The sequence below is a fragment of the Cygnus atratus genome, chromosome 14 (genome assembly GCF_013377495.2).
Source record: "Cygnus atratus isolate AKBS03 ecotype Queensland, Australia chromosome 14, CAtr_DNAZoo_HiC_assembly, whole genome shotgun sequence".
Classification (NCBI taxonomy): Eukaryota; Metazoa; Chordata; class Aves; order Anseriformes; family Anatidae; genus Cygnus; species Cygnus atratus.
In genome coordinates this window covers 505,557-528,630 of record NC_066375.1, presented here as the reverse complement: position 1 = coordinate 528,630, position 23,074 = coordinate 505,557, and the positions used below count along the sequence as shown (strand labels likewise).

At 43.1% G+C, this 23,074-nt stretch overlaps 1 protein-coding gene across 3 annotated transcripts in view; it reads left to right on the top strand.

Annotated features, from left to right (window-relative positions):
* Nucleotides 1–2,220: 2,220 nt before the first annotated feature.
* Nucleotides 2,221–23,074, top strand: part of TCERG1 (transcription elongation regulator 1) — a 35,184-nt gene continuing 14,330 nt past the window's right edge. The window contains exons 1-11 of one of the 3 annotated variants that reach the window (XM_035560722.2): nt 2,221–2,337; nt 2,948–3,173; nt 6,863–7,015; nt 7,260–7,515; nt 10,266–10,508; nt 14,387–14,449; nt 15,751–15,951; nt 17,990–18,105; nt 19,229–19,317; nt 21,045–21,205; nt 21,783–21,849. In XM_035560722.2, the coding sequence (XP_035416615.1) occupies nt 2,252–2,337; nt 2,948–3,173; nt 6,863–7,015; nt 7,260–7,515; nt 10,266–10,508; nt 14,387–14,449; nt 15,751–15,951; nt 17,990–18,105; nt 19,229–19,317; nt 21,045–21,205; nt 21,783–21,849 (1,661 nt within the window). In that variant the 5' untranslated portion in view covers nt 2,221–2,251. The remainder of the gene's footprint in view (nt 2,338–2,947; nt 3,174–6,862; nt 7,016–7,259; nt 7,516–10,265; nt 10,509–14,386; nt 14,450–15,750; nt 15,952–17,989; nt 18,106–19,228; nt 19,318–21,044; nt 21,206–21,782; nt 21,850–23,074) is intronic. The other 2 variants (XM_035560723.2, XM_035560724.2) reach the window with 2 other exon arrangements.

The window sequence follows — 23,074 nt, the reverse complement described above, 5'->3', positions numbered from 1 at the left end:
GGCTGGTGTCTGTGTCCTGTTGGTCCTCTTTCATATCTGCATTCTTAGGGTCTTCTCTGCTGGTTGATTAGTGAGGATATCACTGTCAACAGCAACTTCTGCAATTAGAATCCAGATGTGGACTAAAATCTAGGTGAACTTTAAATGCAGGTATTTTAAATGCAATGAATTTCACAATTTCCAAAAGCCACATCCTGCTGAATAGGGGACTGACACCTAATTCATCACAATGACTTGCATTGTGCACCTCAGAATTAATTGCTCTTGAAAGAGCTGTAGTCCAAGAATTACTGGCTGGTTTTTTGTTGTTTTTGTTTTGTTTTGTTTCATTTTTTTAGAAAATAAAACTGAGCAGTAAGGGAGGGGGCTGCAGTGCGCTGGGGCTCTGCATGGAATGGGGCCAGCTCTCTGCTGAACATGGAGAAGGGCCCTGCAGATGCTCCTATCTGCCAGCCCGTAATTAATAAATTATTGAGACAATCCTGAAACAAGCAGATGAAAAAGGGGATGAAAGACACTAGTGGAAGACAGACAGCCCCACTGTTTGGGGAAGATCTAAGCTATCATGTCCAAAAATCGTTTTAATCTCCTGCTGTCAGGAGGCACTGATCACTTCTGATGGGGAACGCGGGGTGGGGACGCCTGGCGCACAGTTTCATCTCCTCTCCCCTCGCCGAGCGTCAGACAGACACTTTTCATCTCGCCGTTGGGGCAGAGCCAGCAGAGAGCATCTCCGGCTCCTTCCTGCGGCTCCTTGGAGGGGTGAAGGCGACGGGGGGCCCCGGGCCCGGGGCTGCTGCCACCCACAGTGCCGGCACGGACAGGGCCGGGACGCGTCGGGACCGGGGGTGCCGGGGACGGCCGGGGCACGCAGGTGCCGGGGGGCCCCAGCCCCCACCAGCTGTCAGCTCTTCTCGTCGCCGCAGCGATTTTGAGCGAAACTCATGAATAAAGAAACTGAGCAGCAAAATCAAAGTATCGAAGAGTCTCTTTAGCACAGCAGTATCAAAAGGTCCCTTAGCGATTCTGATTGTTTTCTTTATTTAAGAAAAAAAAAAGCTCTTTTTATTTTTTATATTTGGCAGAAAGAGAGGGATGGGAAAGGCGGGACCCCGGAGTCGAAGCGGGGAGGGCTCGAAGCCCTGCTGCCTTTGCAAGCTCCCGGACCCCGACGGCCGGCGGGGACGGCGGTGTCCCGCCGCGTGCCCGCACGGCCTCGCAGGGGAGGCGGGGGCCGCCTGCCCGTTGTCCCGAGCTTTCGTTATTTCCCTTTTGGAACGTGTCGCCGGCTGCGGGAGGCGCCTCAGCAGGGCTTTATAACGTGCTACGTCTCCAGCGTAACGCCGGTGTCTCCCGGCTCCTGCAGCGCCTTGGCCCAGCCTTTACCTGCACGTTTACTTTTGCTTTGGCACAGGCTATATTTTATTTATTTATTTATTTATTATTTTACCTATATTTATTCTCTCAGCCGCCCCCGAGACCAGGGCCAGCACCAGCCCCAGCGATGACCGCTGCCCGGCGCGCCGCGGGTCCCGGGCGCACGGGCTGCGCGGCACACGGCGGGGCGGCGCCCGAGCCCAAAGCACGCCTCCCCCACGGCTCCGGGACTCCCCACGGGCCGTCCTGCTGCGGCGGCTCCCGGGGCCGTCACCGCCCGCGGCCCGCTCAGGGCGCAGCGCCCCCGCCGGCAGCGCCGCCCCCCCCGCCGCACCTCAGCGGGGCCGCAGCGGCACCGGCCCGGCCCCGTCAGCGCCCCCCGGCGGCCGCGCGGAGCCCGCGCTGCCTCCCCATTGGCCGGCCCCGGCCGGTGCCCGCTCATTGGCTGCCGCCCGAGCGCCGCCCGCTGGTACGTCGCAGGGCGGGCCGCTCCCGATCTGCCTTTTGTGATTGGCAGCGCGCAGCCGCTCGCGCGGTCTGATTGGCGCGCGGGGACCGCTCGCTCTGCCCGCTGATTGGATTTTTTTTTTTTTTTTTTTTTTTCCCCGCTCCGGCCTGTTCCGTCCTACGTGAGGTCAGTTCCGGTCCGCTCTCCGGGTCACGTGAGGCGCGACCCCGCTCCGCAGGCGGCGCGGGGCGGCCCCGGCAGCCAATCGCGGCGCGCCTGGCTTCCCCCATTCAAAGTCGGCGGGCGCCGCGGCCAATCGCGGGGCGCGCCCGCCCCCGCGGGCCCTGACGGACGCGCGGGGCGGCCAATGGGGCGCGGCGGGGCCTGGCCGGGGCGGCAGCGGCTCGGCGGCGCTGCGAGGCGGCCATGGCGGAGCGGGGCGGCGGCGGCGGCGCGGGGGGAGGCGGCGGCGAGGGGGAGGCGGCGGCGGAGCGCTTCGGCGGCGACATCAGGTGCGGCGCGGGGGCGGCGGCTCCCGCCGGCTGCGGCCCGGCCCGGCCCGGCCCGCCGCGGCCTTACCGCGGCGGGGGGCGGCGGCGGCGCCTCGCGGAGCCCCGCAGCCGCCGGCGGCCGGGCCGGGCCCCTGCGGCCTCTGCGGGCCGCGGCCCTGGGGCCCGGGCGCGCTCCCGGCCTGCGGGGCCGGGGCCTGCTGGGCGCGGGCGGAGGGGGGCAGGGCCCGGAGCCGCGCCGGGGCCGGGCGCCCCCCCCCCGAGCCCGGGCCCCGCGGGCAGCCGCAGCTGGGGGAGCCCGGGGGCAGGGCGGGGGGCGCGGGGCCGCGGGGGCTCGGGGCCGGCGGGACGCGTGTCCGCGGCGCCTGCTGCCCCCCGGGGTGCGGGTTGCGCACCTCCGTGAGGAAAGTCGGCGATCGAGGGGTGGTTGCGGGGAGCTGCGAGGGGGAAGCACCCGTTGCGGTGGTTGCGCGCTTGTTTTGCTTATTAACGCCTGACTTTTTCCCGCGCTCTGTTTTTCGTGAGGCCCCTTCCCCGCTCGCTGTAAGAACTTCTGTTCCTTCGCGTGGCGGCGAACAGATGTAAAGTGTGTCTGTCTCGGCCTCACCCGCAGGATGGCTCAGCAGCAAGCGCTGAGGTTCCGTGGCCCGGCTCCCCCGCCGAACGCGGTCATGAGAGGCCCGCCACCCCTCATGAGACCTCCTCCGCCCTTCGGGATGATGCGAGGTCCTCCGCCGCCACCTCGGCCCCCGTTTGGACGCCCTCCGTTCGACCCAAACATGCCTCCAATGCCTCCTCCAGGAGGGATTCCTCCACCGATGGGACCTCCACACCTACAGGTAACGAACGGGTGGGTGGTCCTTTGGGTTGGAGAGTTGGGACTTAGGGTTTCTTTACGTTCGTTTTCGTGAACGGTAATAAGAAGAGGAGAGCTACTGAGGTGGGTGAGAAAAACAGGGCACGGCAAAAGCGTGAGGCTCTTGTGTCGTATTATGAAACTCATGCACACAGGGGGTAATATAAAAGCAATTTACATTTAGTTCCTTAAGGCAACTCTAAATTAATCACGCAGTTAGGATGAACTCACCACCAGAATGTTTACTAAAACCTGGCTTCACGTTGGTGCCTTGTGGCCATGCGCAGTGCAGGGTTCAGTTGTGCTCAGGCTTCTGAGCTCGAGAAAGCAGGCGTGTGAGGTGCGCACCGGTCCCGTAGGGTAACCTTAATCGTGCCGTAGCCGCTCACTGAGGTGATGACGGTTCATCACAAAGACCGACGGGGAAGCTACCGCGTTACATCGAACTGAATCCCACTGAAGTTCCTGCGTGAACTGCGCCTGTAGTCACCGTGGAAGCTTGTTGTTGTTTTAGATCACCAAGGGACTGGTTGGATAGACAAGTAGTAACTCTGAGAAGCAGGTGTGTGATCAGTGACCCCGTGTGTTTTGTTTCAGCACTCTTCTCGGAAGGTTGTGTCATTAGGAATGCACCAGAAGTTGTCAACAGACTGACCCAAAAAAAAAAAGTAAACATTTGAAAAAATTAAGACTAGGCTCAGTGTTTGCCTGGATCAGCAGCATGTCGCCCTCAGGCTGACATAAGTTTGTCTCCCTCTCAGCAGAGGGAGAACGCTCTTTATCTTGTGATCGGTGTGGTGGTGTTTGGTTTGTGCTTTGTTTTGTTTTGTTGATTTTTTTTTTTTTTTTAACTTCGGGTGTTCCTAGCATCTACAGGATTAGTTTGAGCCTGCCATGGGCCTGTTGGGCTCAAGGAAGTTAGATTTCTGCTTGTCTCTCATGGTGGTGTGTCTTGAAGTTCTTCTGCTTACTTTTCAGAGACTTGGACGGTTTGAAAGGCACAACATGTTTGTGAATAGGAAAAGTTTTGTTTTTAACGGCAGTGTAATTACCGTGTGGGACTGTAGGTGGTAAAATAATGCTGTGCGGTTTATAAATAATGGTTCGAATCCACTCATTATAACTGAACAGTAAACGCTAGTGCTGTGAAATGTACTCTGAAAAGTATGGACGTGGGCAAGATGGAAGAAAATAGTGTTGTGGGTTATTTCATGGTATTTTGGGTCCTGCTTCACCTGTGTTTCCGGCAGCATTGCTGTGGGAGCATTTATCCTCATTCCTCTTCGTGCAGGTGGGTTCACTGTGTAACTCTGCAAACAGTTGTACAGCAAACGGCGGGCAGGATGAAAGGAAGCAAGGAAGCCGCTAGAGCAGGAACAAGGCCCTAAGCTGCATTTCGCCCGAAACAGAACAACAGCAAACTGCGGCCTAGTTTAGTGTGAGGATAGCATCTTGAGCACAAGATTTCAGGAAAAAAATAGTGTGTGTTTTCCATAATAGTTTTTTCTTTTCCCTTGGGCATGTAGCGTATTGTTACGACTTGGGCTGCTCAGGGAGGTGTGAAATAGCTGTTAGCTTCGCTGAAACCTTCTCGGGTGAACAAAAGTCCTGTGGGACCCAGGATGGAAACACTAAGTTTGAGGGATGGGAACAGCCCCGCCTGTCTCGTTGGATGTCGCCTTCTCTGTTCCTTTCATTTAGCACCAGGGGCCTTGTTCTGGGGTACGATTTCATGCTCAGCCGAAGTTTATGTAAGGCTATTTCCCCCTATTGCACCTTTCTCCTGGTGCTTTCCGATCCCGTTTCGCCACTTGCTCCTGTGCCCATTCGCTGCCTTGAGAGCTGCTGAAGCAAGTGAAGGTGTCAGAGCATGCAGTGGGACAGCGGGAAGTACTGGGCCTTGCTTCCTGAGGGCTGCGCAGTTTCACGAATCAGTCAAAGTTCATTTGAAGCCCGAAGCCTTAGCTGCTGCTAGCTCCTTATGTGTTTGATTTATTTTCCGGATGTGCTTCAGCTCTCAGCTGTTACATCGTCACTGGTTCACTGTGCCATGCAGCGAGCGTCCTCTGCAGCTCCTTACCACACGAGGAATCCCCGCACGAAGCGTGTCTGTGTTCTCACGCCGTGTCAGCACTGTGCCCTGCCTTGCACCTGGTGCTAAAGGTGATGGTGTAAGAACGGAGGAGAAGGTGTGCTGGGTGTGGAGCTGAGGGGTTGTTCTCGATTCCTGACTGCACGCCTGGGATCCCTTCCTTTGCTCTTGGACTGCCCTGGAGTGCTCCAACTTCTTTTTTCCAGGAAGCGGCAACAGCAGGCAAAAAGGGAGCTGTTGTGGGTTCTTCGTGCGGCTTGGCTTGTAGAGCAGCAAAGAGAGATCGCCCAACGGCCGGATGGAGGAGCTGTAGAGGAGAAGTAGTCAAGGAAGGAAGGAGTGAAAGGCTGCTGTTACCTAAATGGCTTTTTTTGTTTGTTTTTAATTCTGTCCGTGTATTCTTGACTTCCTTTATAATCAGTAGGGTAGTATTCAGTAAAACTCAGAGTCGGTACATGAATTTAAAAAGCAGTTCAAAATATCAGTCTTGCAGCAGAAACGTTGATCTCAGGGAAACTTCCAAAAGAAACCAAGTACAGACAAAAACCAAGGACACGGCACACGCTGAAAACCACGAAGGGCAGGACTCAAATTCTCAGTGCATGGGTGCAGCTCGGAGTCAGTGCGTGTGGCGTGTCACGGAGCCACCCCATTTCTGTTACGCGGGATTTCCTGCACACATTCCTGCTTCAGCAGAGCCCTCCTCTTGCTGCATGTGTACATTTCGCTATCGAGCCTGTCAGTTACGAGTGTAGAGCTAGAAGCTTTTTACAGTGGACTGTCTCGGTATTGCCTTTATGGAGAGGAAATCTTTTGACTCATAAATTCAGTTAAAACTGGAGTGATTCACCAAGGAGAAATTTGCATGGGAAATTTCAGAACGGTCCAAATAAATGGGTGAAATAAACGAACTCAACGTACCTTTAATTGGAAAACAGGCAGAAAACAGGTTCATGTGCAACAGTGACGTGCGGGGCAATTCTGAATTTCTTCTGATGATGCATTAGTGAAGCTGTAATTTGATTTTCTTGGTTTTTTGAACTAGCACTAGTTAGCATTTTACTTAATGGGTAATTGAGAAGTATAATGGGTTGGATGAAATCTGCTGCTCTGCCATGCTAACAAATAGGATGCTTGCGTGTGATTTAGTCTCTTAGTGTTTCTTCACTGGGAGAGTCATTGTGTGTTTGGGGTATTGCAGGAAATCTTTGATTCACAGCTAGGGACATCTGAGCAGCAGTTACTCAGGGACAGTTCCCATTCTTTCTTTCATGCGTTAGGATATTTTCTCCTTTTTGTGAGAGTTTTCTTTCACCCCACTTGTTTTCCTGCCACTCTTCTCTGTTGCTTTGCATTCACGTTAACATCTCAGGTGTGAAGTGCTTCCTGCAGCTGTTCTGCCATGGGTGATGGTTTGTCGGGGAGCGCGTGCTCTGAACCGGTAACGTTAGTTGTCAAAGAAGCTCTCCAGACTGGTGGAGTTAGCCTTACCATAGCTGTAATGTGTGTTGGTGATTTAAGAAGGGAAAACCCTGCCTGAAAACTGTATTTTATTATTATTATTATTATTCTGTCTTCAGAGACCACCGTTTATGCCTCCTCCCATGGGTAGCATGCCACCACCTCCTGGTATGATGTTCCCTCCGGGAATGCCGCCTGTCACTGCTCCTGGAACACCAGCAATGCCCCCAGCGGAAGAGATATGGGTAGAAAACAAAACTCCAGATGGCAAGGTAAGATGAATACCAGAAACAACAAAGTGGTGTGTGTCTCCTGCTGTTGTAAAGATGTTGTCAGATGGTCCTGCACACGGAGACTCCAGATCTTTTAAAAGTGATTGTGTGATAAAATCATACACTTTCATTGATCCTCTTAGTAGTAGTACTTACCTATGCTTAGAGTGGGAGCAGTTACACCAATTTGAGTGCTTCCCCTCCAGAAAAACAGTTGTTTGATGGCGATGTTTTTAAATTGCAGGTCTATTTCTATAATGCACGTACACGTGAGTCAGCATGGACTAAGCCAGATGGGGTCAAAGTTATTCAGCAGTCGGAGCTGACGCCGATGTTGGCTGCCCAGGCCCAAGCCCAGGCCCAGGCCCAAGCAGTAGGTGCCTCCACGCCAACCACCAGCAGTCCCGCGTCTGCAGCGTCTCCGTCAACGTCCTCGAGTACTCAGTCCTCCACAACCTCTACCACAACCACAGCCACGTCAGTTTCACAGACGATTTCCAGTGAGTACCTGGGGGTTTCTCAAGCTTTGCAACATTGGGGATGCTGCTTTGGGGAGTTGCTGCAGCAAAAACTTAATATCCAGGAGGAAGCAATTGCTACATCAAGTAGAATAAGTTTTTAAAGTACAGCATTTAATCCAGAAGACCCTTGCGTGTGATCTTTTTTCTTCAGGAGACCAGTACTGTATTCAAGTAGGTAAATCGCTAGTCAGTATGCAGCCCTTTTTCTTTAGGTCTTTGTATGTTTTTTCCTGCTGTTACCATCTCAAAGCTGTTATACATCCATTTCCTTTTGACTTTAAAGCTAAACTGATCTTAAAAGTATTTCACAGAAGTTAATTTGAGGTAGGAATTACAGTTGTACCAATTTCCTCTGTTTCCAAAATTGCATTTGTTGCTTTAAGAGGAAATCTTCCAGTGCTGCTTCTGGACTGCATAGAATTGGTTGATTGCAGAACTGCGCTGCTTCTGATGTCTTATTTTTATTGCTAGAAGTCTTCCGACTAAGTCTCGTAAGTTCCCATTTTTTAGAGTTGCATAAAAATGGAAAAAAGAAAGTCCTTAGACCCATAATTACTCACTGATTACTTTTGAATAATAGTCTGAACATTACTGCTGTTTACATGGGCTGAGTCTTTGCTTCCAAGGATTTTCCAGCTGAGGGAACCTCAGGAGAATGGGGACTGAATTTATGCAGCATGGACATAATGCATGTTTTACAGAGTATCTACGTGCAAACAGTATAATTTGTTATATAACTTGATTGGCATCTATGTGCTAACAAGTGCCTCTAGTGCAGAGCATCTACACAGAGCTGTATCTTATGTATTAGAACTCTATTTGCAGGAGTGTGTCACAAGCAAACAATTGAGTAAAAAAAAAATAAATAAAAATCACCTAGCATGGACAAAGCAAGGCGTGCTTATCAAAGAAAGGTTTGGTTAGTGTTACTGTCTGTGCCGGGCTTCTGAAAGCACAACATTTATGTTGGTCTGGCATGCTGTTGTTTGATAGTCTTGGCGACTGTAGCTGTGCTGGCAGAATGTGTGCAGTGGTCAGGCCAAAGAGTGTGCAGAAGACCAGCAGTTGCTGACCTGTTCGAACTCCAGCTGTACTGGATAGTTTCCTCCCCTCCAATTCTTTCACCATTTTTCTGTAGCAGGTGAGCCAAGTCAAGCTTAATTTACAGTTTCTCCCAAATGAAAGGGAGTCAAGTTCAGGTAACCTGTAAATTGTGCTTCCAGTTAGCACTGGAGGGCAGACAGATCATTAGAGTAGCAAATAATTTGTATGGCTCAAAGCTTTAAATGGCTTTAATTTGAAGGAGAACTTAATATCATGTTCAGTTGCTTTGTTGAAATATGGTCTGGTGTCATCAACTAGAGACTATAACCATTTTGATGGGTAGCAAGAAGCAGGTGGAAGGTGAATGTCAGGTGCTAGCCAAGGCTTCTGACAACTACTCCTGCTTTTGAAATAGCACTTTATTTATGCACGTTCTTTGAAACAAAATTTCCTGATATGAAACGCTAAGAGTCTGCTCTACTTCTGCATGTTCTACCTGCTAAACTTTGTCTTTGCTTTCCAGAACTGTTACTGTTGGTGTCTATACCTAGGTGATGAAATTTCATGATTTAAAATAATTTTACAACTCTCAGGCTCGGCCTGTAAAAGACTGGGGCTTCTAGCTAAGCTTCATTGTTGTCTGGTACTGATTTGACACAGGACTCAGAAGAAATGACATACTGACTGTTGACTCTGTTTCCCTAAATTTTAGGCAGTGCTAAGAACTTTCACCTGTCCTGAAACACTTAACAACAGGCCAAAAATGTTTATCTAAAAACCTTAATACTGGTGTCCTACTGGGAATGCTTCTGGTCGTCGTTAAATAACGGAGACATACAGTGTGCCTATATGTAATGTGTTCATGAGCTGGTGGGTTTTGGTGTTTTTTTGGTTAACTCATTTTTTCAACAGTTCCTCTTCTCCTCCACCAAACCTTTGGAGTACAAATTTCTAAGATCAATCGCTTTAATCACTTGGATCTCTAGTTTCCGTTTTGCCAGTGCTTTGATGTGTAGCACTATTCCTGGTTAAATGCTGATTTCAGCCGTGCTACAGGGATTGCTGAATTGAATTGTGATATTGTATTTTTCCACTGGGAGGCACTGAAGTCCAAGAAAGTTCTTGCAGCTTTGAAAAGAAGAGTACTTTGCTTTTCCGTGCTTAATTACACATTTTAAATTGATACTTTTCCATTCTTGGATCACAACTTCATAAGCACAGTTTTAGCTAGACTGTTGTCATGCACGTGCTGCGGTCGCTATGCTTGTTTAAAAATAAACCACCTTTGTTCGTTCAGTGTAAGAATGAACACGTTTTCCATTTGAAACTCTCTGCAGTGTTCCTTTTTATTCTTCTGAACAGGGGTACAGAGTAGAATTTAATTTATTTACTAAGCAAGCCCTGTTTGTCCTTTGCTATACTTTTGGCACTACTATAGAGACTTGTTAGGAATAAAGAATGGTACAAAGTAAAATTTGAAATTGACTTTCTTTGTAAATACATAGTGTTACAGAGAAGGCAAAGGCTTTTTTCTTTCCAAGAATGTCTTCCTGTTGATTTTATCTAAGCGTATCTGCTTATATGACATCTGTTGGGAAACAGAGAGCCAGTATGTTTGCAGCAAATATATTGTAGTACCTAAGATACAAGGTGTTCTCTTTTTTTTTTTTTTTTTTTTTTATCAGCACCTACCACACAAGACCAGACCCCGAGTTCGGGTGTTTCAGTTGCCACACCATCAGTCAGTGTTTCAACCTCTGCTCCTTCTGCTACACCTGTGCAGACTGTACCCCAGCCAGTCCCACAGACATTGCCTCCTGCAGTTCCTCATGCAGTACCTCAACCAACTGCAGCAATTCCTGCTTTTCCACCAGTAATGGTACCTCCATTTCGTGTCCCCCTTCCTGGCATGCCTATTCCACTTCCAGGTAAATTGGCGAACTGTAATTGTCTTGTCCGCTACATGTCCATGTTGTCAATTTGTTTGCACTCATGTGTCCACTGTGTATGGAACTTGCCTGAATCCTCTCCACTTAGAATATTTTTGAAAGAATTCAGGGTTAGCAGACAGACTTTTTAATTAACAATGAAAATGAAATTTTTGACTTCTAATTCTTTGATGTCCATACCAGAAAATAGCTACATTTAAACATGTGACCCTTTATCTTTTATATGATTGGAAATATAAGAATTGCACTAAACACTTCCTAATCTTATGGCATGTGTCTATCTCGTCCTCCTATTAAAAAAAAAAAGTGAGCTTTGGACAGAATCTGTAAGTGACTGAGAAAATTGTAGCTCTGTATTTTACCAGTTGCAATATCACTAACTTTTTTCAGCTTGTTTGATATAGAGCTCGAGTCTTGGGCTTAAATGTTTATTAGGACACGGATTATAGCTGAAGAAAGTTAGATGAAAATAATTTACGAGCAGGAAAAATTACCATTCAAATGCGTTGCCCTGGAACGATGTTGGGTGTTTGTAGTTCCTTTGTTCTGCAACTATTAAGTGTGATGCTGAATGTTGAAGCAAAATGTTGAGCTTTAAATAGAGGACAGTTAAATTAAGGCATTCAGGATGCCAGGGTGTTACCCGTAAGCTTCAGATGTAAAGACCATTGTGACAACATCATAGATGGGAGCCCCCTGGTGCCTGGCTTAGTTATATTTTATCAAGTTTTGATAAAAACATTTGGTTGGATACCGAAGGAAATATTTTAGTCTGGCAAAATTTTGGACTTGACCTGCTCTTTGTAATCACTGAACAGGTCTTAATTGGTCCTTAAAACCACTCATTGCTTAAATACTCCAGTTTTCATGGATACGGTTCCTGTTACTTTTGTTTCAGTGTGTAGTAGTATAATGAAATACATGAGAGTTGGTGGTTTTCCGTTGCAAGGAAAGCTTTGGGACTGCAGTTGTGTTGGATACAAGTTAGTTTCTGATGAAGAATTACAAAGAAGCAGCTCTGAGCTGCCTCCTCACGTTTTTTGCCCTGTACAGGCTGAGGGAGGTGACTACTTTCCTGCTGTCCACTCAATGCCTAGATGCAGTACATATGATGGATGGCTTTAACCTCCCATTTAATTAATTAGATGAAAAGAAATGCTTTAGAGCACTCCTTATATCCTCTTTGATAAAAAGGTAAAAGCACCAAAGCAGTTAAAAGGGGTATTAGTTTTATCCATCGGGTAGAAATATGTGGAATAAAAAGCATTTATTTTGAGAGAGACTAGAAGAGAGGACCAACTTTTAGTTGTTTCTTCTAGAAGAATATTACTTTTTTTCAAATAACTAGGCAAAGCTTTTTCCATCTGTAGTATGCTTGAAAAGGCAATCACAGTGTAGTACTCCTTGTTTAAGGACAGACAAACATTCTGAACATAATATTTGAGGCTGGGTGAAAAATGAGTAAAGAATGTGGGGAGAATTCTGCTGCCTATATTTGTGAGGTTTGGGAGAACAACAGAAATGGCTAAGCCTTAGAAGTGGCCAGCTGACTGCTCTTAACTGCAGTTTCTGACGTTGTCAGCAAAGAATCAGAATAGCATGAAGGGTCCTTACGCATCTTTGAAAGATACAATCAGCTACTCAGCTGTGAACTGTCTGGTGAAATGCGAATGGTTAAACTAGCAGAGGTGAGTGCCAGTGAAAATGGACACCCTGGGCTGTGTGGTTGGTTGATTTTTTTTTTTGTAAGTTCTTAGTCAAAGAATTTATTGAGTACAGAATGCAGTGCAGCAGGAATGACAGAGGAGGAGCGTCAGTCACCTCCTCCTTAGACTCTTACTTGAAAACGATTCTTTCGGAACTTCAGTGGTAGTAAGTGTAGATGTGGCCTCTTCTGTTCTCGTGGTGAGATGAGCCTTTGGGGTTGAACCCATAACACACGAGAAGGATACCTAGCAGAAAGAGCGTGTTTCCGCCGATGAGTCTAATTTGTTATTTTGCCTGATTACAGAATAAAACCATTTTACTCCTTTCAGCTAGCTCTAGCCTGAGTTGACTGTAATGGTTTACAACCACTATAAAAAATATATATATATATATTTTACAGTAAAAAAAAATAAAGAGAAGTCAAAATGACTCTAAGGCAGTAAAACGTGAATTCAAAAAGGCTTACAAAGTTTTTAATGTATAGATGTTTGGGGCTTTCAGCAGTTCATATAAAATCAGCTGGATTGCTTTCAAGTTACAGGGACAGTTGATGAATGCCATTGTCATGTGATTGCAAAGTTAATCTCTGTATTATGCTGTAGTAAGACGGAGCAATGGAAGAGTTGATTAGTGATATCTCGTAATCTCAGATCTTAAAAAGTAAGTCTGCTTTCTCTTAATTCATATGTTAAAAGTTAGCTGTATGTTTGAAAATGAACTTGGCAGAGGAAACAGCTTGGGTATTTGCTAAGTCTTATCTGCGCTGTGGTATCTCTAATTTCAGCAGTCTCGCAGATGGCATTATTTATACTGATCCACTTTTAAGACATGCTGTAACTTCCTTAACAAAACGAATTTTTGAGTACATAACGTGACCCCCCTCCCAAACTTAGACAAATGCTTCATTCAGTGCTGTTTGAGTCATTGTTTTTGTGTCTCAATTCATACTTTTTTTTTATAAAACTTGTTTTGGATTCTTTCATTGAAATAATTAGTAAAGAACATTACAATTCTATCTTTTCACAAATATTTTTGAAATAAATTGGCAATATTTTTAGTACACTTTTGATACTACATCTCTAATGAAGAAAAATAGAACTTACATTCATTATAAACACAGGGGTTTAATTTCACTTTGTGCTGGAGGATTTCCAACCTCATATGATGGAATTGAAATAGTTTAGGTGGAAGTTTCTGAAGTGTTTCAGTTTCCAAGTGTCAAAACTAGACCAATGTAGAGAAAACTTGTGCAGTTTCCTTCTGTACCCTAACATGAAGGTTTTTGGAAATGCATTCCCCTTACACCTGTCTAATTTCCTAATGAACTTTTCATCTAATTGAAGAGGATTAGATGCTTTCCCCTTTGTGGCCTGTGTCACAGCTGGAGAGCAGAACAGTTGCATGATGGCTTTGGAGAACTAATGCTGTTTTTAGAGCATTTTCAGCTTGTGACATTCTAGGTAACAAAAAATGAAGAAAATGTTTGCTGCCACTGACCTAGTGCAGCTTTGTGTACCTCTGTACGTGGCTTCATGGCTTTTATTACTACCCCCCTCCCCTTCTTCTTCCACCTCCAGCCTTTCCTTAATGACCTTCATCACCTCACCTTTTCCTCTGGGTTGAACTTGGATTTCATCCCACCACTAGTCTGACTAGTTTAAATCTGTCCTACTCTTGCTACTACTTCCTAAATGCAGCAGCAGACTGAAGGAAGCAAAGACAGTCAGTTGCACTTTGCTGCTGCTCTGATGGATCTGTCTGAGCAAATGCTGTCAGTGGAAAACATCGCCATTAGCATAATCTTCCCTGATGCTACCTTGCCTAGAATGAACTTAAACCCCTGAGTCATTGTTCAAGTGTCATGGTGGGTTTTTTGTTTTATTTTTTTTAAGCAGCATCCCAGTAATTGCTAAACAGATGGCTTAATGTAGGCAGAAAATGTTGCTGCAGCTTAAAATCAGTTTTAAATTTGATCTGGCATAAAATTCTGGAGCAAAAATAATTTACCTTTTCCTGTCAAAGCGGCTTTCTTTTTTGCCAGCTGAAAATGGCATTCCAAATTGTAGCAGGAAATCTGTAGCATCCAGACTCCCAGTGGTAGCTGACGTACAATGGCAGCTTTCCAACATGCTTGCTTATCCGTTTTACAGGTGTAGCAATGATGCAAATAGTCAGCTGCCCGTATGTAAAGACAGTCGCTACCACCAAGACCGGTAATTTTCAAAACCATCTTAGTTCGTTTTGTCTGTAAGTTGGCATGGTAGTGAATGTTGTTGTTTATTTTTTATTTATTTATTTGCTTCCCCCAATTAATTGCATATATATACTTTATTTTCAAGACCAGTATAAATGCAAATATTGTATTTGGCCAGGAAACAACTTTCCCAATTAACTGTTAGTGGTAGCTTATTTTATACCAAAAAAAAAAAAATCCAGTACATTTTTCTGTAATCACTGAGTTCTGTAATAATTGTGACCCTCTTCATGCCCATACCTCTTAGTTATTAGTTTCTTGTGTGTGGATTTTTGTTTTTCTGACTTCCACATGTATAGTGACATGATTGTGCTTGCATGTTGGTGTGCGTGTACGTGTGTCTTAGTATAAATTTTCATTTTTCATATTATGCATTTAAGAAATGCCATTTACTGAGGTTAGTTTATGGCAATATGTAATGTGTACTTTTTCCCCTTATTTAAAATGAAACTTTTTCATGTAAATGGTAAAAGCTCAAAATTATGATCTTGTGGTGCTAGTCTTATCCAATTCACTTTTATGGAAGTTGTAGTTCAAAATACTTTCAATATATCCATTTTCTTGGGATAAACAGAGAATTAATAGAATAATGTAGCATTTTGACTTTTTTACCTTTGCATATTTGCTTGACATTTTGCTTTAGGATGTGAATAAAATGTTTTTTCCAATCTTCAATACTAAACAAAACCATCACACAATCTGAAATAATTTAATTCTTATTTCTTTTTATCCAAGGCTCTAAATTTATGTTAACTTTTAAGTCAGGGTTTAAGATGTACCAGAGTTCTGATCCATATTGTATTGTATGGCTGAAATTCAAACCAACATAGTTTTTTTTTTTTTTTTTTTTACACAAAAGCATTAGGAGTATGTTAAAATGACAGAATTATTCCACTGTTTAATTATAACTTGCTACAGAGAAATAAGAAAGATGGGTTTCTTAGCATAATGCTTCATTTTGAAGTGTTAAAGGAAATGTCTAAAAACTAACAGGCTTTGTGCTGTGTAGAATTGGAAATTAATTAAAATTTTATTTATCTAATTTTCTTGGTAACAGGCATTACTGATCAGAAAACATAGGACGGAAATTTAGTAACTGTGCCTTGCTTTCAAATTTCATTTTCAAAATAATTTTTATGTACTCTGTGAAGTAAGTCAGTAAAGTGCTAGGCTTTTGTTCTTAGGTATTTCATTGTCATTTACTGTTTTGTTTCCTTTCCCTTTTTTCTTTTTTCCTCTTTTTGTTTCTTCTTTATATAGGTGTCTTGCCAGGAATGGCACCTCCCATTGTACCTATGATCCATCCTCAGGTTGCTATTGCCGCTTCACCTGCTACATTGGCTGGAGCAACAGCAGTCTCTGAGTGGACAGAGTATAAAACAGCAGATGGAAAGACTTACTATTACAACAATAGGACTTTGGAGTCAACGTGGGAAAAACCCCAAGAACTGAAAGAAAAAGGTACTTTAATACAGCTTTATCCCAGGCAAAATTGCTTAGGCCATTAATGGTTGTGTTTGAAAATGTGAACAAGAATTTTTCTAATCCAGTATCTGCCTTAAGCGTATTTTGAAATCCTGGTTATAAGGAGCCATTTAGAATCATGGAATTACTCAGGTTGGAAAAGACCTCCAAGATCATCTGGTCCAACCATCCCCCACCATCAGTATCACCCACTAAACCATGTCCCTAAGTGCACCAGGTCCAACCTTTCCTTAAACATCTCCAGGGACAGTGACTCTACCGCCTCCCTGGGCTACCCATTCCAATGCCTAACTAAAGACATGTAAGCTGTTTATGAGTCTGAAGGTGGTAGCTTCTTCGTTTCCCACTGTACTGAAAGAGTGTTTTGTTCTAGAGTTGCTTTGGTATCCTGGAACACGCAAATAAATGCGTCTTTCCACTCCAGTAGAGTGTAAGTACTGTCTGTACCTACTCATCTGTTTGACGAGATCTCAGAGACAGACAAAAAGGTGTAGGTGGGGGGATCATTTATTTTAAAGAGTGTAAACCAGGAAAGTATGTTGTTCACGAAAAGCTAAGTATATGGTAAGTTTTGAAATATGAAGAAATGGGAAATTATCTCCTACCCCCCAGTTCCCAAGTTGTATTCAGGTCATATTCTGTGACTTGTCTTTATTTTAATCCACATTATATCAATGGGTGTTTTCCTTTGGAGGCAAATTCTTGTATCACAAATAAGGAAGAAGGGGCAAAAATCTTGTGGCTTTTATTCAATTTAGAGAGTCTTTTTTGGGGAAAAAAATCCAGTCAGAGCAAATAATTCTTGCTTTTATTCTCTCATGAATTCTTAGTAACAAGAAGTCTCTGTTTAGACACATTCCAAACACTTATGCAGTGAGATAGTTTAAGTAATTGATACCCATCTTTCTAATAATTCAGGTTTAAATAATAGCTCTGCAATTTAGTGATGCGAAGTCATCTAAGCAAATATCAGTTTTGCTGACTGAAGATTATATGTTGTTTTTTTAAGTGGGTACAGTGCAATTTTCAGATGAGTCTCCGTGAGTTTTCAGATGTTTTTTTTGTCACAGCATTTCTAATCTGAAGGTGGCCTTCAATGTTGCATGCAAATTAATTTCTAGAAAATATTTCCTGGAAGTTTTGGAATCCTTATGTAATCCTAGCTCTGTATATGCTTCATTTATTATTAACTCCTTATTGAGTTACTTCAGTAAATTTAATTCTTCCCTCTCTGGTTTTATCTTTTGATGCTTCATTTAAGAACCTATGCCTTAATTTAGAACAATTCAGAAAAAAACACTTCTCATCGTAGTGTAGACTTTTCTGTAATTGGATGCTTACTTCCAAAAGGAATGTCAGTCTATCTGACCATAAGTGCTAATAAATACTGTGTGTAAGAGACAATTTGAAGTCAAAGGAAGTCTTTGCCATTGGGATGGCAAAGAAATGGGAAAGATGGGAAAGAAATACTCTCAACTGCACATACATCACAAAGTGGCTAGCAATGAAGTTGAAGACCTCAAGGCTTCTCTTCTTGCTTTTCTTTAAATTTAATGTTTTTCCAGTTAGCTTTTTTCCATAGCTTTTGCATGATGTACTTACAAAAAAAAAAAAAGACTTCCTTGCCAAAGTCCTGGTATCTCATGTTGAAACTTAAGAATTTTGAGACTTTTTGTTTTAGAAGTTGAATACTTATTTGAATATGGATGATATTTTTTATTACTGTTTTGGCTATTTCTATAGGTACGCTTTAGCTAGCTTTTTAACAGCTAGCTAAAGGTTGTCCTGCAGTATTTCCTTGTCCAGTCCCAAGTAGATCATGCTACAGGAGATAAGATTATTTTTATAAGCACACATTGTAAAGCACAAGGAGGATGGAATGTGGCGAAAACACATTAAAAATAAAATTTTTCAATGCACAACAGCAGAAGCAAAGCTTACTGATAAAACCACATCTCTTTTGGTTCTATAATTGTTTGTTAATAATACTAAGGAAATTTTTATCTTTATGCAGAAAAAATGGAAGAGAAGATTAAAGAGCCGATTAAAGAACCTATGGAGGAGCCTTTACCAATGGAGACAGAGGAAGAAGAGCCAAAAGAAGAACCTATAAAAGAACTTATAAAGGAGGTAAAAGACCTTGCAACCAAATAGTCAGTATCACCATTTTGAATCCTACATCCTACAGGTGTGGATGCATCTGTAGACCAGGCATATTGACAGGAGACATGGTTAGTAATTTGAGTTCTTGAATTCCTGGGGTGATTTTGAAAGCCTTCCTTTTTGGCCTCACAGCTTTTTTTTTTTTTTTTTTTACGGGGGAAAAAAAACTTTACAAGTATGTGAATTAAGTTAAAAAAAAAAAAAAAGTGAACATAGACAAAAAACAGGTAATTACATAGGCATGATGATCTCTCATCTTAAGATGTTCCGGAAAATGAAACTTGTTCTGAATATTTGGAATCTTTAAATAGCTATTTTCCTACTTCTTTACTACTTAGTTTTTGAACAGTTTTGAAACAAAACTTTGTCTTTCCATGTGCTATAACCAGTAAATTTACTTTTCTAGGAATGCATATCCTAGAAAATGTTTAGTGCTTACACTGCAACTTTTTTTTGTAATGCTTTTTGTCGTGCTGAAAAAGCTTAGGTCTTGAAGATACCAAGATGCTTGAATGAAAATAAATGTTTTTATATCGAGTTCTATGAACTTCAATGTAGATTTCTAAGCAAAACCACAGAATTCAATTGCTGGTTTTGTTACCCATTTGCCCTGTTTGCTTTTGAGGTAGTTGCTATTTTTTTGTTTTTGGTTTTAATCAGAGAATCATAATGTTACAAAGGTCACTGTAGACTTTTGACTGTTTCATACTCCATGTCTCAGTTTCACGTAAGTGAATTTTAAGAATAAATACAAATTTCTTTATGAGAATTTGGACCATTGTCCCTGTATTTAGGCCTTGAGCCAAGGGTTCATGCAGAACTACGAAAGCATTTAAGTAAGGTTTCACTGAAGTCTTAAGTTAAGTAAACACGTAAAGGTTTTCTGGTTTGAGATTTTGGAATAGCAGTTACTGTCTATGTGATGAAATTACAATACTGTTGTTTGAAGTGTGGATGAAGTATATTTGTGAGCTGCTTATCAGCATTGTTTTAAAATACTTTTGCTTGTTTAAAATGAGTTGCTTTGAAATAAATAATAGGCTAGCTATTATTGTTTGCATCCTGTAACTTTTTTTTTTTTTATCTTGAGGAGCCAAAAGAGGAAGAAATGACTGAAGAAGAAAAGGCAGCTCAGAAAGCCAAGCCAGTTGCAACCACTCCTATTCCAGGAACCCCATGGTAGGTAATAATTTTCCCTATGGCCTGCAACTGGGGTTACTGAAACATCAGAAACATCATTTCCTGTAGACGCAAGGAAGGTTGCTGGAGAGGTAGAACAAGTAATAATGTATGAAGAACCTTTTTCTTGGTACTCTTCTGACTCAAATAGCATTGGTTTCCTTCAGGCAACGCAATTCACACTGTCCCAGTACTTTTGATGTTTAGTGGTGTGTGTGCATAGTCTTTGTACCACTCACTAACTGCTGTCTGCAGTCCTATGAGATATGTTACCAGCATAGATTTCGTATCCCAGCCCTCTTCATCTGCTACTGATTCCTCCTGATCTGGCGTGAAACACTGGCCAAAAAAAAAAGCATGTACTACTTTCGCCCTTTTGCCTTGGGGAAGGACTAGGTGCAGCTACTGACCGAAACAATCCAATGTTTTTTAATGTAGGATAGATGCTCAATAGCAGCCTATATGTGTAGTATCATGAAGACTTTACCCTTGCTGTGACCCTTATACTTCTATTCTATAGTAGATGACTCTCAAAAAGAGAGTCAATTGCTTTCTCAAACGGAGTTGTGGTATATTCTTTACAACCTTTAAAACTACAAGCTATACTCAGTCCAAACACAATTTAAGTATAGCCAGTTTGTCTCTACATTTCTCCTGTGGCACTAGACTGACTCCTCTAACCTTCTGTTTTCATAGGATTTTCCTTGCTAGTATTTCCTTTGTTTCTTCCTGATGCTGTTTATTATCCTGTGAAATAGCAATTGCAGAAACAAAATGTAATTGTCTTTAGAAGTTTTCTCTTGACCAACAGGCTTGTGATAATCGGTCCTTCTTTACATGGGGATATTTTAAGGTGTTATTTTTACTCTTTAGGAACAATGTAAATAACATCAGAAATATTAAAACTGGGGAACAGTTATTTATTAGTTTGAGTAAACTGATACACTACCATTGCATATGTAGAACATTACTTTCCATCATTTAAGACTTGCAATTATGGGAAGAGTCTTCTGTCAGTCCTCCTTCCTGGTAACTTTGAATTTAATCAAACGTGAAGAGAAGGTGTGTATTGACAAGTAGTGTGCAAGTTGTCACTGACTAAAAAAGTATACAAGCTAGAATCCACTCTTCCCTCCTCCGCTTGTTTCTGTGCTGTTCCCAACATCATTTGGGTGAAGACGTCTATACTACAGTATTTATGTTGGTGCTGATTGACCAGACAGTCTGTTCCTGGCAGCTAATCATAACATATTCTTCAGACTCAGTTGTGCTGCTCTTGCTATGCCTCCAGACCAAGATTCATGGATAGAAAAAGGAAAATTTGGATGTTTTAGACAGGAAAGGTGGGAATACTGTGAAAATGAAGGCATGCTGTACACAATATTTTTAAGAAACTCAAAACAAACGAAAAGCTCAACCTAAAAGCTTCGGTAATTCAACAGCTTGTGAACCTTCTTGTTTCAATGAGTGCTGTAAAACTAATTTCAGGACTCAGTTGAAGGTGTGAACCATACATTATTTCATGGGATTTGTCAGTTCTGCCAAGTTGTAACAGTCTTCCTATAACACCTACTTACGTTTCTTCTTTCTATAGACAAATATAGAGTGACTTATGAAAGAAAGAGCTTCCCAATATTAAAATTTTTGTCTCGTTCTTTCTCGGTCTTTGAATATGGTAATACAAATATGGTAAAACAAAATAAGACTGTTTTCTGTTAAACTTCTAGGTGTGTGGTGTGGACTGGTGATGAGCGTGTTTTCTTCTATAACCCCACCACCCGGCTTTCGATGTGGGACAGACCGGATGACCTCATTGGAAGAGCTGATGTGGACAAAATTATTCAAGAACCTCCTCACAAAAAAGGAATGGAAGAAGGAAAAAAACTCAGTAAGAGCAATCTTATTGCTTGCTTTAGAAGTCTGAACATAATTTATCATTTATTTTGTGTTCATTTCCAAAATTAGTAACATTTAAATAAGCAAGAGAAATGTAAGCAGGTATTGAAGAATGCACATAGCTTTGGAATTTCTTTAAGAAAGATAGTGGGAATGCAAGAACTGCAATACAGTTTGAAAACAGCTGCCAAGAACAAAGAACACTCAAGAGTTGAGATTTCTTTCTGGTACAAGTTCTAGCAAATGATCCTAGGATGACATGTGGGCTTGGTATTGGAGGAAAGCAAAGTGCAAGTAGATAACTAGGAGATCCAAATGTTCTTTGTTAGGCTGCTTAGCCTGATTTTTTTCATGGAAGTAAGAGGTCAGTAATTGTATTTTTAAATGCAAAGCTTGCCACAAGTCCTTTAGGCCTGCCACTAAATTCTGATGGTATTTATCTGAAAGCAACTAAGACCATCTTCCTTTGTCAGAATGCAGTACTGCACACATTGTCCTCTGTTTTTTGCTCAAGGACAGACTCGTTGCAAAGATAAAAATCTAAAGTATTATTGAAATCTCTTCTACAGTTAGAGAAGAGCATGAATCTACAGAAGATGCAAATGAAGATGAGCCTATTAAAATTAAAAAGCGCAAGTAAGTTTGTTTTTAAGTACTAAGTAGCCTGTGTAAATAAAATAACTGAAGCTTCATGTGAGCAATTCCTATGCTAGTGTATGTAGTAACGTGGTAAAAGTAACTAAGAGGATTCATCACCTGCATCATTCATTCATCCTGCTGTTCTACATTAGCAGCTCAAGCGCTTGATATTGCTGAGATAGTAAGGAGGAAATAGCATTGCCTTTAGAAATCATTAAGATTGAAAGTAAATGGTATAAGCTATTTGTTGAGTCCAGGAAATACTTTGAGCATGGTTTACCATATAATTGTAGACTGGCTTGGCTTAGAAGAGATCTTGAAGATCACCTAATTCTGCCCCTGCCATGGGCAGTGATACCACCCACTAAATCAGGTTGCCCAGGGCCCCATCCAGCCTGGCCTTGAACACCTCCTGGGATGGGGCATCCACGGCTTCTTTGGGAACCTGTTTCAGTACCATACCACCCTCTGAGTGAAAAATTGCCTCGTAACATCTAATCTAAATCTCTCCTCTTCTGGTTTACAAACATTCCCCCTATCATCGTACCTACCTGTGTAAAAAGTCACTCTCCATCTCTTTTTTTTTTTTTTAAGCCCTCCCTTTAAGTACTGAAATGCTGCAAGGAGGTCTCCCCCGAGCCTTCTCTTCTCCCAGCTGAGCACCTCCAGCTCTGTCTTCCTTCATGCCCTCCTATGAACCTTCTCTAACAGGTCCACCTCCTTCTTGTGCTGGGAGCCTCGGACTTGGGTGCACCACTCCAAGTGGAGCCTCGTGAGGGCAGAGCAGGGGGACGATCACCTCCCTCGGCCTGCTGCTCCCACTTCTGTTGATGCACTTGGCCTTCTGGGCTGCAAGCATGCACTGATGGCTCATGTTGAACTTTTTGTCCAACAGAACCACTAAGTCCTTCTCCGCAGGGATGCTCTCAAGGAGTTCTCCCAGTCTGTACTCATGACTGGGATTGCCCTGATCAGGTGCAATAATTTATTATCTTAAATAGTTTGCTTAAGTTGCTTGTTTTTCTTGTTAATTTCTGCACACAAGGTTTCGTTGCCTAAAAGTCCAGCCATCTAGATTTTCATAGTGATTAGTCCTGTAAGATTTGTTTTCACTCTGTTATAAAGGTTTAAGTGTTTTATTTAGCTCTTTATGTCTGTCTGTTTTGCCTATTGGAAGTGATATACGTCACTTTACTCTGAGTTACTTGTATACACTATTTTA